The sequence below is a fragment of the Phoenix dactylifera genome, chromosome 6 (assembly GCF_051530095.1).
Source record: "Phoenix dactylifera cultivar Ajwa chromosome 6, Ajwa_hap1_PhDact_Kaust_v1.1, whole genome shotgun sequence".
In the NCBI taxonomy this organism is placed as follows: Eukaryota; Viridiplantae; Streptophyta; class Magnoliopsida; order Arecales; family Arecaceae; genus Phoenix; species Phoenix dactylifera.
Window position 1 is genome coordinate 30209302 of NC_143195.1, and position 14676 is coordinate 30223977.

A 14676-nucleotide genomic window follows, 5' to 3' on the forward strand; every position below is an offset into this window, starting at 1 on the left:
TATAGCATAGATAGCCCCATGAAGAGATGGTCATCACTTGAATACTTGGGACAGGCGCATGCAGGCTAGTTAAATGGCAGACTTGCAGATTGTTCCGGCAGGCAAGCATGTAGAGGCCCAGCATGTGGAGATGAAGGTGCCACTCTATTCCTATGGCTGCGAGAAGAAGATTAAGAAGGCATTGTCACATTTGCGAGGTAGATATCCAACCCATGCTTCACAATATCAAAGAATATCTCCTCCTCATTGGGAGTGTTTTGGAAATTCTAACTCTAGACAGCTCAGTTCATTTGGATATGAAATATGGATCTATATAATCTTCTTCCATTGGAGTAGCCATTGGCAAGAATGCCCTTTCTTGTGGGTCTTTTTAACATATGGCATTTTTACATTTTTAACAGGTATTTTGAGGGTTTGTTTATGAATTTAGGTTTTTTTTTATATCATTACCCCAATAAACAACTTGGCAGGAGACTGGAGACAAATTTCAAACAACAACAACATGATTTCTTGTCCTCCCCTTTCTGATAAAAAATTAACTATAAGTTTTTTTTTCCAGTTCACTGACCATATTCTTCATTTCCAAAACATTCATATTTGCCAAACTTAATGACATTAGCTCATATTCTTGGTTTTTAATTTAATGATCTAATTGAAACATTTATAAGTATTCCAGCTAATAGGCTAACGAATTGTTCTATTGCGTTAATAATTGTTCCATTATGCAGGGATACACTCAGTGCATGTTGATTACCACCTTCAAAAGGTGACAGTATGGGGGATATGCAATAAATACGATGTGCTTGCCACCATTAGGAAGAAGAGAAGGGAAGCTTGCTTCTGGAACCAGATGGAGACAGAGTTTAAGAGCAAGGTTGCTGAGGAAGAGGCTGATGCTGAAAAAGCTCCCCACCGTGCAACTATAAACATGCACAAGCTTAGGAAGTTGAGGAAGAGGCTGATGCTGCGGCTTGTTTCTTCTTCATTTCCATGACGAAGTAACTCAAGTTCTCTCCTTCCTTTTCACGCGCGCGTGTGCGCGCGGAGAGAGAGAGACTAATTAAATATATATCATAAGAGATTGGGCTATTCGAAATTTAGCCAACCCAATGATAACTAGAATGAACCCAATGGGAGACCTTGACTGATGGATTCTCTCTCTCTCTCTCTCTCTCTCTCTCTCTCTCTCTCTCTCTCTCTCTCTTATGTTGTTCATTTAAGAATATGAATGCTTCAAAATGCAGGTTTTTAATTTTTGTATCTGCTTGATTTTAAATATCATATACAAGGACAGATCGTCAATACCAAGCAGTGTTGGCCACGCAATTTGCCGTTCATGTTCCACAATGCGTATTCAAGATTCTTGTAGCAGTTGAGCTTCCCAGAGATGGGTAGAGCAATAAGGAGGCGGCCAAAATGTTGGATCATGAAATGGTAGGGGCTAACTTGGAGTGTCTGATCATGCAAGGAGGCAATGCATGCCAAAAAAATGCCAAGATGTTGGTGAGGCGGAGTCGGGCCATGCCCCTGCCCGAATGCGGCCTGATTTTTTTTTCGGGCTTAGGCTTAAAATTTTCATGATAATCTAGGTCTGAGGCTAACCCAAACCCAATTGGACCGGTTCAAATTACCCATTTGGACAAAAAATAGATCCGACTCGAATCTGATAATATTTTATAATATTAGTTCACAGATAAATGAGCTAGTTAAAAATTGAGCTTTTTCTTATGATACAACTAAATAATACATAATGTATTATTTTCAGCTAAACTTATCTTAATTTACCTTTTACTTTTTCATTATTCTTTCTAATTAAATAACAACATACAAAAATAAATTGACTCGGACTTGAATTCATATTTGAATTTAGGTTCGGGTTGAGATCCGGCCAATGATATATTTAAGCCTGATTTAAAAAATAAATGACTTCTATATTTAAGTCCAAATTTAGTTTGAATTTTTTTGGGCCTAGCCAAGTTCAGCCTAAAGTCCTAAAGTCGATCCGATGGCCCTCAGGCAGCCCATTTCGACTGCTACTCCGACTGAGTTGACGCGGCGCTCCACTAAAGCAGTAGTGGCATGAGTATTTAGGTGATTCCCGAGCCTAGTCTCCCAATTTCTTCCCCAAGTTACCGAGAACCAAGAGAGCCTCATATAATTCTATAAAAGCATATGCGCCGGAAGTCATGTTACCAAAGAATTCAGAAACCTTAGATATCATGTATAAGAGGGCCTAATCTCGTTCTCTCTCGCTTTCTTCAATTCTAAACTATACCTATGATATACTTCAAGTAGACTCTCTCTTCTTTTTTCCAAGCACTGATGAAAAAGATTACATTTTTAGAAAGAGCATAGACAAATCCATCAATCAGAGGGTATGAAATAAACAAAAAATTTGAATGTTGAAAAGCACCTTCAATATGGTCAAAACTAAGATTCACTGTCTCGGTACCGAACTTTGTACTGGTGCCATATTCGTACAATATGATTATAGTACGGTATAGAATTTTTTTAGTGTACCGATATGCTACCCATACCGAATATCGGTACCTAACCAGTATGGCGTACCACGGTCAAAACTGATATGAACCAAACTCAAATGTTGATTATAGTTACAGATGTTGATCCTACTTGTAACATACCATCTTCTTCTTCTTCTTCTCCTAGCAAGGTTGTCCAGCCAATATACTAGTAATGGTAAATAGTGGAAGAGGTTATCATGCTCCTAATGAAGGAAATTTTCGTTTGTGCGGTCCCCAAATAAGGAGATACTAGAAATCATCTCTAAGAAGCAACCGGGTATGTTAATTTCATTTCCAGCTAATAAGCGATCCATATCCTAATTTCAAGGTTTCTAAAAGTTCTTATCATTGCGGCCTAACTTCTCCATGGATTTTGCAACAATGATTTTTATATTTTAAATATTATTATAGCTTGCAAACAATTAGTTGGCTAAATAATATCATGTTTATATTTCTTTCTCTCTTTTTTCATGTGACCATAACAGATGGAAATGCGGCTCAAATATATAGAATTCCTGCGCATCCGGCAAGGCCAGAAAACAGTTTTTAAGTTCTAGACAGTGGACATTACAAGTCCATAGCAAGCCAGTGGTGTGATGAGCCACATGAAACGCTACCCTGTCACTTGACTGCTTACCCACTACGAACCTACCTAATAAGGTCTGTGTCTAAATAGTAGCTAAATCTGAGAACCTACTTGTACTTTCGTCCATAGAAACACTAGAATCTCATCATTTCATTTGCTTGGAAAAGCAGCTTAGCAAACCATAATTAAACTGATGATCATGAACCTTAATTACAACCAAACGCGGATCACAGGTGATACATATATACGTACATTTTATGCCTATATTTCACATGCACAGCTACTATTATTACCTGGTAAACATGCACGTACACTCTCCACAGAGCCACAGATCACCCCATGCACCCATGAAAATAATTAATAACCTCATGCATGCAATGCACCAACATCATCACACCAAGTAGTCTATCAATGGAGGTTACATGACATGGCATGCATTGACGTCGTCGTCATTAAACATGTTGCTGACACGGTCATCGCCTCGACGGGGCACCGGGACATGGCCGTGCTTGTCCCCGTTGTAGCCATGCCGCCGGTAGTTGTAGGTGTCACGGAACGACTCCTCGTCCCGGAAATAGTTGGCAGCCGACGTGAAGTAGAGCGGGAGGTCCGGGTTAGGCCAGAACTCTGCCTTCTTGCCGCTCCGCCGCACCTCCTTGAGCACCTTGTTCCGGTCGACGTACCCTGTAACGGTTACCTTCTCCAACTCCAAGTCCACCTCCACTGAATCAACCCCTGTGATGTAGAATTTTTCCGTTATACTTGGCTATTCTTTTTGCTCTGATTACATGACGTGTTCAAAGAATGATATAAATTTCATAATTTTAGATACAGGGGTAGTAGTAATTGGTACCGTGTTAAAACTTTGTTAATTAATTAGGATACTTGTTACCTCTAAGCTTTAAGAGAGCATTTTTGACAACTCTCTCGCAGCCTGTGCAGCACATCCCCACTTTAAGCTCCACTGTCTGCAAAAGAACAATTAATGGGAAAATGAAAATTTTTGACTAACATGAAGTTTGTGAAATGATACCTCGTATCATTGTGTTGGATTACATAATAGAACTTAAGGTTCTGAAAAAGAAAGAAATATACTTCTTTTCATATCCAAGTTAAAGCAATAATTTATTGATCTTTTTATTTATTTATTCATTTATTTATAATAGTCAAGCAGCAGCATCTCTCTCAAATGTAGGACATGTCCTACGAGAAGGGGAGCGTGCCAACTCAAGTACGCATATGCTTATTCAAAATTAACGAAAGGTTGGCAATCTTTGTGACAAACCCAAACCATGATTTTCTTCATTTGTTACCACATGTAGCTATTGATACAGTAAGAGAATTATTCCGATTCAACAACAAAACTATTCTGGCCATGCCTTCCTTCTGTTTATTGTTCTATCTAACAAGTGTAATACTTCTGTTTGGAGCAACCGTGCATATGTGATCAGATAAGAGAGAAGACTCTTCTGTTTTCTTTTATTCTCTAGATCGCAAGAACAAAATTATGTAATGGTAGCAGTAAATTAATAAAACATGAGACGAAGGAGAACCTGCAGCGAGAGGGGTCGTCCCTTGGCCATGTTCGTCTTGCTGATGTAGCTCTCCTGCTGTAGTAGTTGGTGTTGCTACTACGTCGTTGCCCTGATAGCCAAAAGGTACGTAACAGATGGTGGAGAGAAAGAAGATGATGGCTCTTCCTAGAGCTGTTGCCATGGCTCACAGGATGCATGATATAATAAGGAGGTTTGGATGGGATAAGAGATTTAGAAGGCTGGCAGCACAAGATATTCCCACCAAGGCATCGCTTCCTGTCATAGCATTATTAAATCTCTTACCTAATATTCCATTGGTTCCCCTCCGCACCTTCTTTCTTCTCGGCCTCGTGCTCAAGTTCTTTTGAGCCTGGGGAATGGCTCTCCTCACCCTTCGAAATAATTTAACCTTTGGGGAAGGGAATGCTAGCTCAGACCCTTGCCTCTATTTAATGCTTGAATTGTGGGTCAAGACCCGACCAGAAGGACATGGATATATAGCACCAAGAGAGATACATGCAAACATACATACGTACATACATACATATAGTTTTAATTAAAGGGAAACAGTAATGTGCGTGGATTGGGAGAAATTATATAGATTAGATGCGAAGGAAAAGTATTGTAATGTGTTCTTTATATATGCCTTCTCCCGGTCTCAGGCTACATGGCTGCGGACTTCGCTTCTCTGTTGTCGTCTCAGTTTGTAGCTGGCCGCGATAATTATGAGGCAGCGTGGTGGCCCGACCACTTGCTGCACTTCTTTATTTGTTACTTTGATCAAAGGCTGTGCCTAGCAAATATTGACAGGGAAATCAGTACATAGCCATTAGCGGGTTCGGTTTGGATCTGCATGGTGGATCCGATTTATTAATAAGTTGCACTTGCTTGAGTCTAATCCTCACTTAATTATGCACTTCTGCATTTCTGATTCTATGGATTGCCCATTCATTTGTAGCATAAAAGAAACCTAGCATTTTTAGCTAAATAACCCGGCTAGTTTTATTTATCTTATTTTATAAAATTTTAATTTATTTTATTTATTCGAGAACTATAATGGCCAAAACCAGGATGAGGACATGACCGAACCTAGGTCAACCATATCCAATTCTCAGTGCGTCTACCAGATTAAAGCCTCATACTCAAAGCCTAAATTATAATCAAGATTCAAGAGTGCATTGGCGCAACTAAATTCTTATTTCGGGTTTTGCTCATTGTTTTTTATTTAAAAACGGAAGTCATCAAGTTCATTGTAAAAACAAATAAATAATCATGCCCATTGTTGCCACCAGCTATGTATTCATCAAAACTGTATTCTATCTTAAATGAATTAATCATACTGTATGCTTCTGGACTGTATCCCCTGCAGTAGTAAATAGACTGAAAGGAAAGCTAAGACCAAGAGGATTACAAGTTGATTCAAAGATATAGAGCACATAGAAAGACAAAAGCAGTGCTCGATATGCCAGAGCCAACTTCATCAAAAGAGTCGAAGTCATATTTTAGAAAAAGCAAAAAAAAAAATGAGGTTTTAAAGTACTCTTTTAAGTACCATCCATCATTGCACTTTAAGTATCTATATACTTTTTTTTTTTTTTTTTGGTACAATGACTGCTCACTCTACTCTATTCTAATGTAGGTGCAATACGCTAGCTTCCACCGTGAACCTTTTGAAATCTATGTGGCTCATTTAATGGAATAGGCAAACACTGCATTTTTAAACAGCAAATTGGGAGCAAGTTAATTGTTGATAGTAGTGGAGGAGATTCTTAGCTTCCACATGGAACCAGGGTGTTTGTTATAAAATTTGTCACCGCAGCCTGCTCCTGACACTTGTTTCTCAGCTCAACAGAAGGAATAAAGTTCAATTTTGCTTGCCACACACTGACCTTCTATTTTCTTGTTTATATTTACTAATCATTTTAATGTCGAGGAAAAGAATGCATACTGAGAAGTTCTTGGATAAAGAAGAGGCCAAAGTAACTGCACTAAACACGGATAAGAGATTGCAAGAATAAAGCAATCGAGGTACAGCAAGCTGTTGACAACCTTCCATTTTTTAGAGATGTTTCTTTCTTTCTTTCTTTTCTCTTTTTCTTGGTGAGGACAACAGTAGACATGCTACCATTTCTAATCTGACTTTGGAATCATTTTTTTAAGCAAGTACTGAAGAGAGGTATGCCAACCAAGATAGGCTATGTTTACCTGATCATAGTTTAAATCTTATATGCATGCCCTCTTGAATGTTCAAACTTCAAATAATCTTGGAGAGTTATTACAGGTGTTAATGCTCCACATTAACTTTTATCATAATTACTAATAACGGTTATTATAATAAATGACGTTATGATCTGCAAAAGGCCAATCCATGGCTAAATTATGAAGATTATTGCTTTCCTTAAATATTATAAAAACCTTGTTATGAAGTTAAAAATGCTGAAATATTAGTTGTTTCCTTCTTATCCATAAACCATCCACCTGTTCCCTTGGTTGTGCTGCAGGAATATCATGTCATCCATGTTCCCTGAACTGATAAGCGTGTACAAAACAGGCTTGAGCAAAGATCTAGACATCCAAGAACCACAGCAAAATTTTGAATATTGTCTCTTAGCAACCATAGCCCACAATTTGGTGTGGAACATTACCATCATCATATGTTGCAAAAGATTTGTCGAACATTTTTTTGTTTTTCTTTCGAATGCAAAATGGAGGAAGTAAGGAACTTTCCCCATGATTTATTAGAACAGGATCTGTCGAACTTAGCAAGCATGCTGCTGAACATTTTGAAAATTATATCCAGATCATTGTTGTTTTCTATCCATGGTATCTCATAAGAAAAGTAACCGAAGCTTAATACGTGGTCTGATTTGCTCATAGGCTACCTTTTTGCGCATCCTCAATAAAAGCAAGCCCTGCAAAGAGAACATAAAGCAGACCAACTTCCTGAGGTGATGCTCTGTATTTAGATAGAAAGGAATTTACTAGATTCTTCAGAGCACTCTTCAAAGAATAACTATATCCCTTCTGAGAGTTCCTTTGCTATTAAGAAAGAAGTGGAATATATGCAGGTGCAAGGATTGGATGGAGGTGACAATTTTGTGCTTTAGTCAGTAAAAGAGGGCTTGGATAACCAACAGTTCATTGAGAAAACCTGGTAGACATCACTGTTTATGGATCCCTAAGTAATCCTAAAAATGCTTTCCAATAAGACAGGATGGTGGAGAAGGAAATTGGAGAGGAAAGGCAAGGGACTCAGTTATCACCTATCACTTTTACTTGATTCTGGCATGCACATGGTCGTCCTCGTACCAGCTGCAAACACGAAAGGAGGTTGGATGGCCCTTCAAATGCCACTGTTGATGTTGTTATTGTTGTATTTCTTGTTGTTTCAATTTTTCTTATTCATACATATTCATATACACATTCCAAGCTTTGGAAAACGCACATGATCTTTTTTTAATAAAAAAAAAATATTGAACTATGTGGAGTAAATTTATTAGGATTAGATTATAAAGTAATGTTTAATGATTAGTGAAAGAAATAAAAATTAAAAGTACAAACGATGAGCCATGGAAATTAGAATCTATGTCATCAATCATGATATACTATTATAAATATCTAGAAACCAAAATCATCATACCTATATCTCAAGTTAGTGCAAAAATGAACCATTAAAATTTTGTTAATGTACTAAAATATAAAATAGTTATGCAAATTAAGAATTCATTAATCTTGGCATCTACTTGATCTATGAGTTAGAGATCTCCAAAACTTCTTCAACTTTACATATTTTCAGATGTGCAGACCAATATTAAATATGTATTTCTAATTTGGATAGCCTATCATTGGTTTCAAAATGTTAAAAATTTTATTAAAAATTTATCATATGATGTGCAATCCAGCTCTATTTACTAAAAACATGAGTAGAAAAGGAAAGGTGAGACTTCTACTAAATCTTTTTTTAGGAACTTCATCTATGTAATGCATATGATGGATTTTCTCAAATAAAAGAGGCAATTGTTATGGTGCACCTTTATATTATTTTATAAAAAGTTAAGATGTCATATAACAGCAAGATTTTTTTTTTTTTTTTAAGGAAACAGATCTATTTTATAACCGCTAGCGGTTGGACTGGAAGGGACAGCTACTATCCCAACACTGTTCCATCACTCATCATCCAGTAATACAAAAGAGTAATGCAGCATAGACTGCAAAAAATCCAAACTTGAGTTACCACCAGATCACCTAATACCAGCAAGTACAAACCCCCTCATCCACCATGACATAGAGGAAAGAATTTGTAATTACTGTTATACCAGAAAGCTAACAATACAACATATTCGATGGCATCTTATATAACCAACCATACTGAAACTATATTATGGGATTCTACTACAGCCGATCTACCGCCTCAATTTTCGAATAATCTATTTTATATAGAATTATACAGCTGATCTATACTCGAATGGTGTATTTTTTTCCGATCTACCAAAGAAAATGGAAAGAACATTGTCAGCAGGAACAGAAGCTTGTCATCCCTTCAGGTACAGTGGATCCAGAAATTAATCATGGATCCAGAACTTAATCAAGCCTACCGAGTCCCTTCAGAACAATCAGGCTAGGCAAAATTTCAGGGGTACAAGTATCTTTATATGACATCATAGCGTGACACACTTTTCTTTTGAGCCTGACAGAGAATGCTCGAGTTTCCATGAGATTGAAAGAACAACACGGAAAACAACAGTCCTAACTTCATACTTTGTACACAGGATTGGTTAACTTTAAATACAAGGATACAGTTTCGGTTAACTTTATCTACTCGACAATGTGTGCTAAGGTCGCCAACCAGCGGATTATATTAGACTTAGAGTCAAAATTCTCAAACTATCAGATCATTAAAAATATATATTTGCATATATTATAAAATATTAAAAAATATATTTTAATTAATGTAATTCATAAATTAAAGTCTAAATAGGTCTAGGTCAATAAAATAAGTCCCAGCTTGAGCGTGGATCAGTTTCAGATTAAGCATCCTTGACTTAGCAAATCAAGTTTAGTTCAAATCTAAAGATCTTAATATAATATATATATATATATATATATATATATATATATATATATATATATATATATATATATATATATATATATATATATATATATATATATATATATATATATATATATTGGTAAACAATATACAAACTCTAGCCGACCCAACCCGCCAATTGGCATTCTGAAGGCTGTTAAGAGTTAGAATCTGATTGTTTGATCATAAAACTTTTGAGAGAAAAGCATACAAGACTAAATCGTATCATCCTGTAAATCATCACTGATAATATGATTACAAAAATTAATCAGGTTTGGATTTTAAAATTATAACTGAATTTATAAAAAAAAGATTTAAGAATTAAGATTAAAACAAATGGGTTTACTAGGTCATGGTTCTCAAAAAGTCTAATGAACTTTAGATATAGTAGTCTCTCTCTTCTTCTTTTTTTCTCCCAATCGAGGCCTAAGCCTAAATTGCTACATTAATTATTCTTTGAAAAAATCAGGAATCAAGTCAAGATTGATCACCTGATGAATTATCTAATATTCACTGAACAACAGCAATATGGATATCTGTTTAATGTTAGCTGATGTGTTATGTAAAGCAAAACAAATAACTGAAGCACTCAATCACCTGATGAATGATTTAATATTCACCGAACAGCATAAATATGGACATCTGTTTTATGTTAGCTTAAAGTAAAACAAATAACTGAAGCACGTCAATTTGTTATAGGCGTCACCTCTTAACTTAGAAAGAGACAGCCAAAGTTTAATATTCTGCAAGCTTAAAACTTGAAAAACAAAACGTTTTTTTGAGGCGTAAGGGAGGCAAAAAGCCATCAAGAATTTTTTTTATTGAAGAGAAAAAAAGCTACTTACAAAATTACATAAAGGAGGGAAGGATCAGCGAATGTTACAGCCCAGTACCTATATCTTCCTAAAACAAAATTTCCATCCAACAGGAAAAACTCCAATTCTGCCAAATAAAATATCATACTTGGCCTACAAACAAATGAAAACCCATTATTTACTATTTGGAAACCACTTAATATCAAGAAAGTAAATAAAAAATTTACAAATATGAACCTATAGTAATTTATTAAGTTTGTTCTAGGCCTCTAAGCTGTGGCCACCCAAGCCCAACCTCCAAGACACCATCTATTTTAACAATATTCTAAAGTGTCTTCGACCTCTCCATCCATTAGATTTTTTTATTTTACTTATAGTCTTTTCGTTTCAATAGAAATACTGGTACCATAGACATGCGTGTTGACCCCATCCACTGCCAAAAGTCTTCACACACAGCACCTTCCTAGTTTTCCCAATCAACGCTACTAAAGCTGACTTGATTTCCCTCACCACCAACCCCCATCATAACCTTCCTTTCCACGAAAAGCATCACAGTCCCCCCCATCTCCATTTGCCCCCCCATCTCGTTCGAATTAGGAAATCACCAGGCCAAATTTCCCCCTTTTTTCACTCCTTTTGTAACGAATTCGACACAGAGACTAATTAACAGAAATAAAGCTATCAATCCACACATAAGAAGAATAAGACCAAGCAGCCCAAAATCCATTCACATAACATGATTTACAAGCACAAAGAGAATAAAAAGAACAAGAAGAAGAAAAAAAATTTCTAACCGTGAAAGGCATTAAAGATGAGAATTATATATAGTGGAAGAAAAAGACAGACAAGCTCATGTATATACCGATCCAGGCCGCGAAGAACCCTAACCCTAACATCCGAACCGATCAACGGGGGGCTGCGGCTGCGGGGCGGGCGTAGGCGGGCGGAGGGAGGGGGCGGGGCGGGGAGGCGAAGGGGATGCTTCTGAGCATCAGGAAGCGCATCCGGCGGGGGAAGGGAGCGTCGTTGAGCAGCTGCTCCAGCACCCTCGCCACCAGCATCGTGTACTCCTGCAGCAGCTCCGCCACTATCGCCACCAGTATCATCTTTCCTTCCTTCAAACTCGAACCCTCCTTCTCGACGATGGTTACAGAAAGCGAGATATAGTCTCCTTCACAAACCTTACGGCGGACGTTCTTAGGGATTTTTTGGGGGGCAATCCGTATTTATAGGGATTCACAGAATGATTAAAAGAGGGTGGGTTACGGTGGGCTCTGCTCCTGGGATTACGTGAGGGTCTAGAGCGGTTTGGCGGCCGCGGGAGCTTAAAACCGGTGGGCTCCGGCCAAAACCGGTGAGGGTTAAAAAGCCAGAGCCCCGTCCTCGGCCTTATCCCATCACTGAGATCCCATCACCGTCCACTATCGTACACGTATGTCGGTTGAGGACCTTGAGGCTGGTAGCCTCGGAGCTGGGTGAGGGGGTGAGAGTTTGCTTAATCTCATGGGAAGGTGACTCTAGCTTGGTCGTACTTAAGTTGGATTCGCGTGACCGCATTAGGCTGCGGTTTTATATTTCCTGAGGCTGGGGTTTCATACTTTCATGGTGTTGATCCGCTTGCTATCAAGGATAATCTTTTCGGCCGTTGAACCGCTCTTGGATGCCAGAGTAGTCAGAAATGTAACAAAATAAAATAAATATGTTTAGTTGAAGGATTATATTTATACATAAAGTGATTATTGATTGTACTAAATTATTGAATAGCTAATGAATCAATCCAACTGCGAGGCACCATGCACAAAGCCGAATAAAATAGAAAAATGCGATAAGTATGCCTATATATGTGGCACTTCATGATTGGACTCATCCATCAGCCGAATGGCCAATCTAATTCAACCGATAATTAGTATCATACAAAAATTTTTTTAGGGAGCTCAGTAGTCATTGATTGCTTTATCAACTCTACCATGTATTTTGGAAGAACTCTTTTGCGCAACCACAAGATAGTTGGTACTTTCTTCTGTAAGAGACTAGTTTATCCTTAAGAAAAAAAAATAAAACAATAGTTCAATGGATCAATTTATTTGGAACGAGTCCCATGAATTAGGTGATGTCACATTAATGAAAACAATTGACTCAATTAGTTATCTCATAGGACTTGTCCTATTAATACTCCATATAGTTATCCTCTTAGAAAAAAGTTGGCCTTCGCCTCTGGGTCGTCTTTTTTAATAGTGGAAAGGAGAGAGCATGGCCTAATGATGAATACAGTGAGGAATATAAGATGAAGTTATAGTGCCAATGACCAGATTTCTCTCATCTTAGAGCGCATCAGTAGACAGTGCTACTAGATGAGGGCCTCAGGGTAGTGCTGAGGTCTAGAAGAGAATCCATTGTTTTGTCAGAACAACCCCAACTGAGGAAAGGACTGGTTATTCTGGCTACTATAGTTGCAACTGTAGATTTCTTGTTCAGGAACAACCTTGTGTTTCTCTCTTTTAAGATTTGCCAGCAAATAGCTAAAACTAATTGGTCCCAAGTCCTAATCTTAAGTTTGAATATGTTATCCATTCAGTCCAAAAGGAGTGCAGGGACCCAGATAGACTTGGTGAACTTGCAGTGGAGCAGTAGATTAATCGACTCAGTATCACCTTCACAAGGAAATACCCTTTTCTTGCAAGCACTTCCTCAGTGCGCTCGTGAGCTTACTGATTCTTTCTCCCCTTCATTGTTGTGGTTGTTAGGCAAATCAAGCTTCCAACTGCTTCATTTCCATTGAGAGTACACGCCGGCATTCTTCCTAGGAATTATTAAGTACAACTTGAAAAAGAGAAGAATACTTGCCATCCCCCATTTTGAATGCCTACCAATTCCAAAAGAGCTTTTCCCCGTATAGGAGATAGTCTCGCATATGATTTCCTGACTCTAGGTCCCAATAATCTGCTAGTATAGTAGGATGGACATGGCAATTCCATGCCCATATTGCTAAGAGTGAGCTTCTCATGTCTTCTAGCTGGGCAATTGAGCAGAGAAGAAACCCAATCAATCCAGAGTTTAGAAAAGCGTCTAGCTGCCAACAAGTTGAGCAGAAATCTCCAGTCAAGTTTATCAAACGCTTTCTCAAAATCTAATTCGCAAAGAGCCCGCTTCTGCCAGAGTTCTTGCAATGCATCACAACTTCATGCACTGACGAGAAATTCTCAAAGGTAAAACGTCCTTGCATGAAGGTTTATTGTCCATCATTAATCGGGTTTGGATGTGCTCTCTCCTTCTAGAAGCGAGAACTTTGGTCTTTGATTGAAAGGGAGGCGTGGCCGCCCAAGAAGCGAGAACTTCGGCGGTAACTTTTTGTTCTCCATTCAGTAAACTTTATCGGTCTGAAGTGCCTCCAGGAACAGGGCACAAGTATGCATAATTTAGGCAGGAAACATGTAGCTTCCCTTCATGAAAGTGATCAAATAGAATGAGGAGGTCTTTCTGTAAGAAGTCCTACAAATGTTGAAACAATATCATCAAGTAACCATCCGGACCTGGGGCCTTGGTGCTGCCAAGGCTGAAGACCGTCTTCTTAAGTTCTTCGGCCATGTAAGGGTGCAATTAAACTCTGCAGGTTGTGAGTTTCATTGCCATGCAACAGTTGCCATGCAAGGTGAACTCATGATTATCATGTTGCAAGTTTGCTTGATTCAGCACTCTGAAAATTCTTGGTTTTTTTTCGCCGTTATGGGGCCACTACAGTTTTGTCTCTTGCTTTCAAAAATTTGTATTGAAAATAAGATTTAAATTATTTGTTCTACTCATGTGCTTAATTTATTTATAATTGAGCCTTTTGACTTAGGGGACCAGATATAGTAGAATATAACAATAAAATTTTATGATTATAAAAAAAATACTAGAGACTAGATACACTATAATACAATAGTAAAATTTTATAATTTGATATATATACTAAATTTGAATATAATATTTAGATCTTATAATCTATAGGGATTACACTGAGGTGATATATTAAAATTATATGTGCAATATGCAACAGCTGTGGTATCCAAAATTATGCAGGATTATTTTGGATTTTTATTATGTTTAGAATAAGTGGCACCTTTTTTTTTTTTTTTTCATCATAAGC

General features: G+C 37.6%; 2 protein-coding genes across 2 annotated transcripts; one reads left to right on the forward strand and one right to left on the reverse strand.

Annotated features, from left to right (window-relative positions):
* Positions 1-1110, forward strand: LOC120110844 (copper transport protein ATX1-like). Its single transcript, XM_039126695.3, has 2 exons — positions 1-197; positions 729-1110. The coding sequence occupies exons 1-2, from the start codon at positions 74-76 to the stop codon at positions 992-994; spliced, it is 390 nt and encodes a 129-aa protein (XP_038982623.2). The 5' UTR covers positions 1-73; the 3' UTR covers positions 995-1110.
* Positions 1111-3279: 2169 nt separating this feature from the next.
* On the reverse strand, positions 3280-9751 carry LOC103702895 (heavy metal-associated isoprenylated plant protein 44). The gene is made up of 4 exons (XM_088723612.2): positions 7907-9751; positions 4662-7555; positions 4001-4076; positions 3280-3843 (listed from the first exon to the last, which is right to left on the reverse strand). The coding sequence occupies exons 2-4, from the start codon at positions 4689-4691 to the stop codon at positions 3527-3529; spliced, it is 423 nt and encodes a 140-aa protein (XP_088579738.2). The 5' UTR covers positions 4692-7555; positions 7907-9751; the 3' UTR covers positions 3280-3526.
* Positions 9752-14676: the final 4925 nt, after the last annotated feature.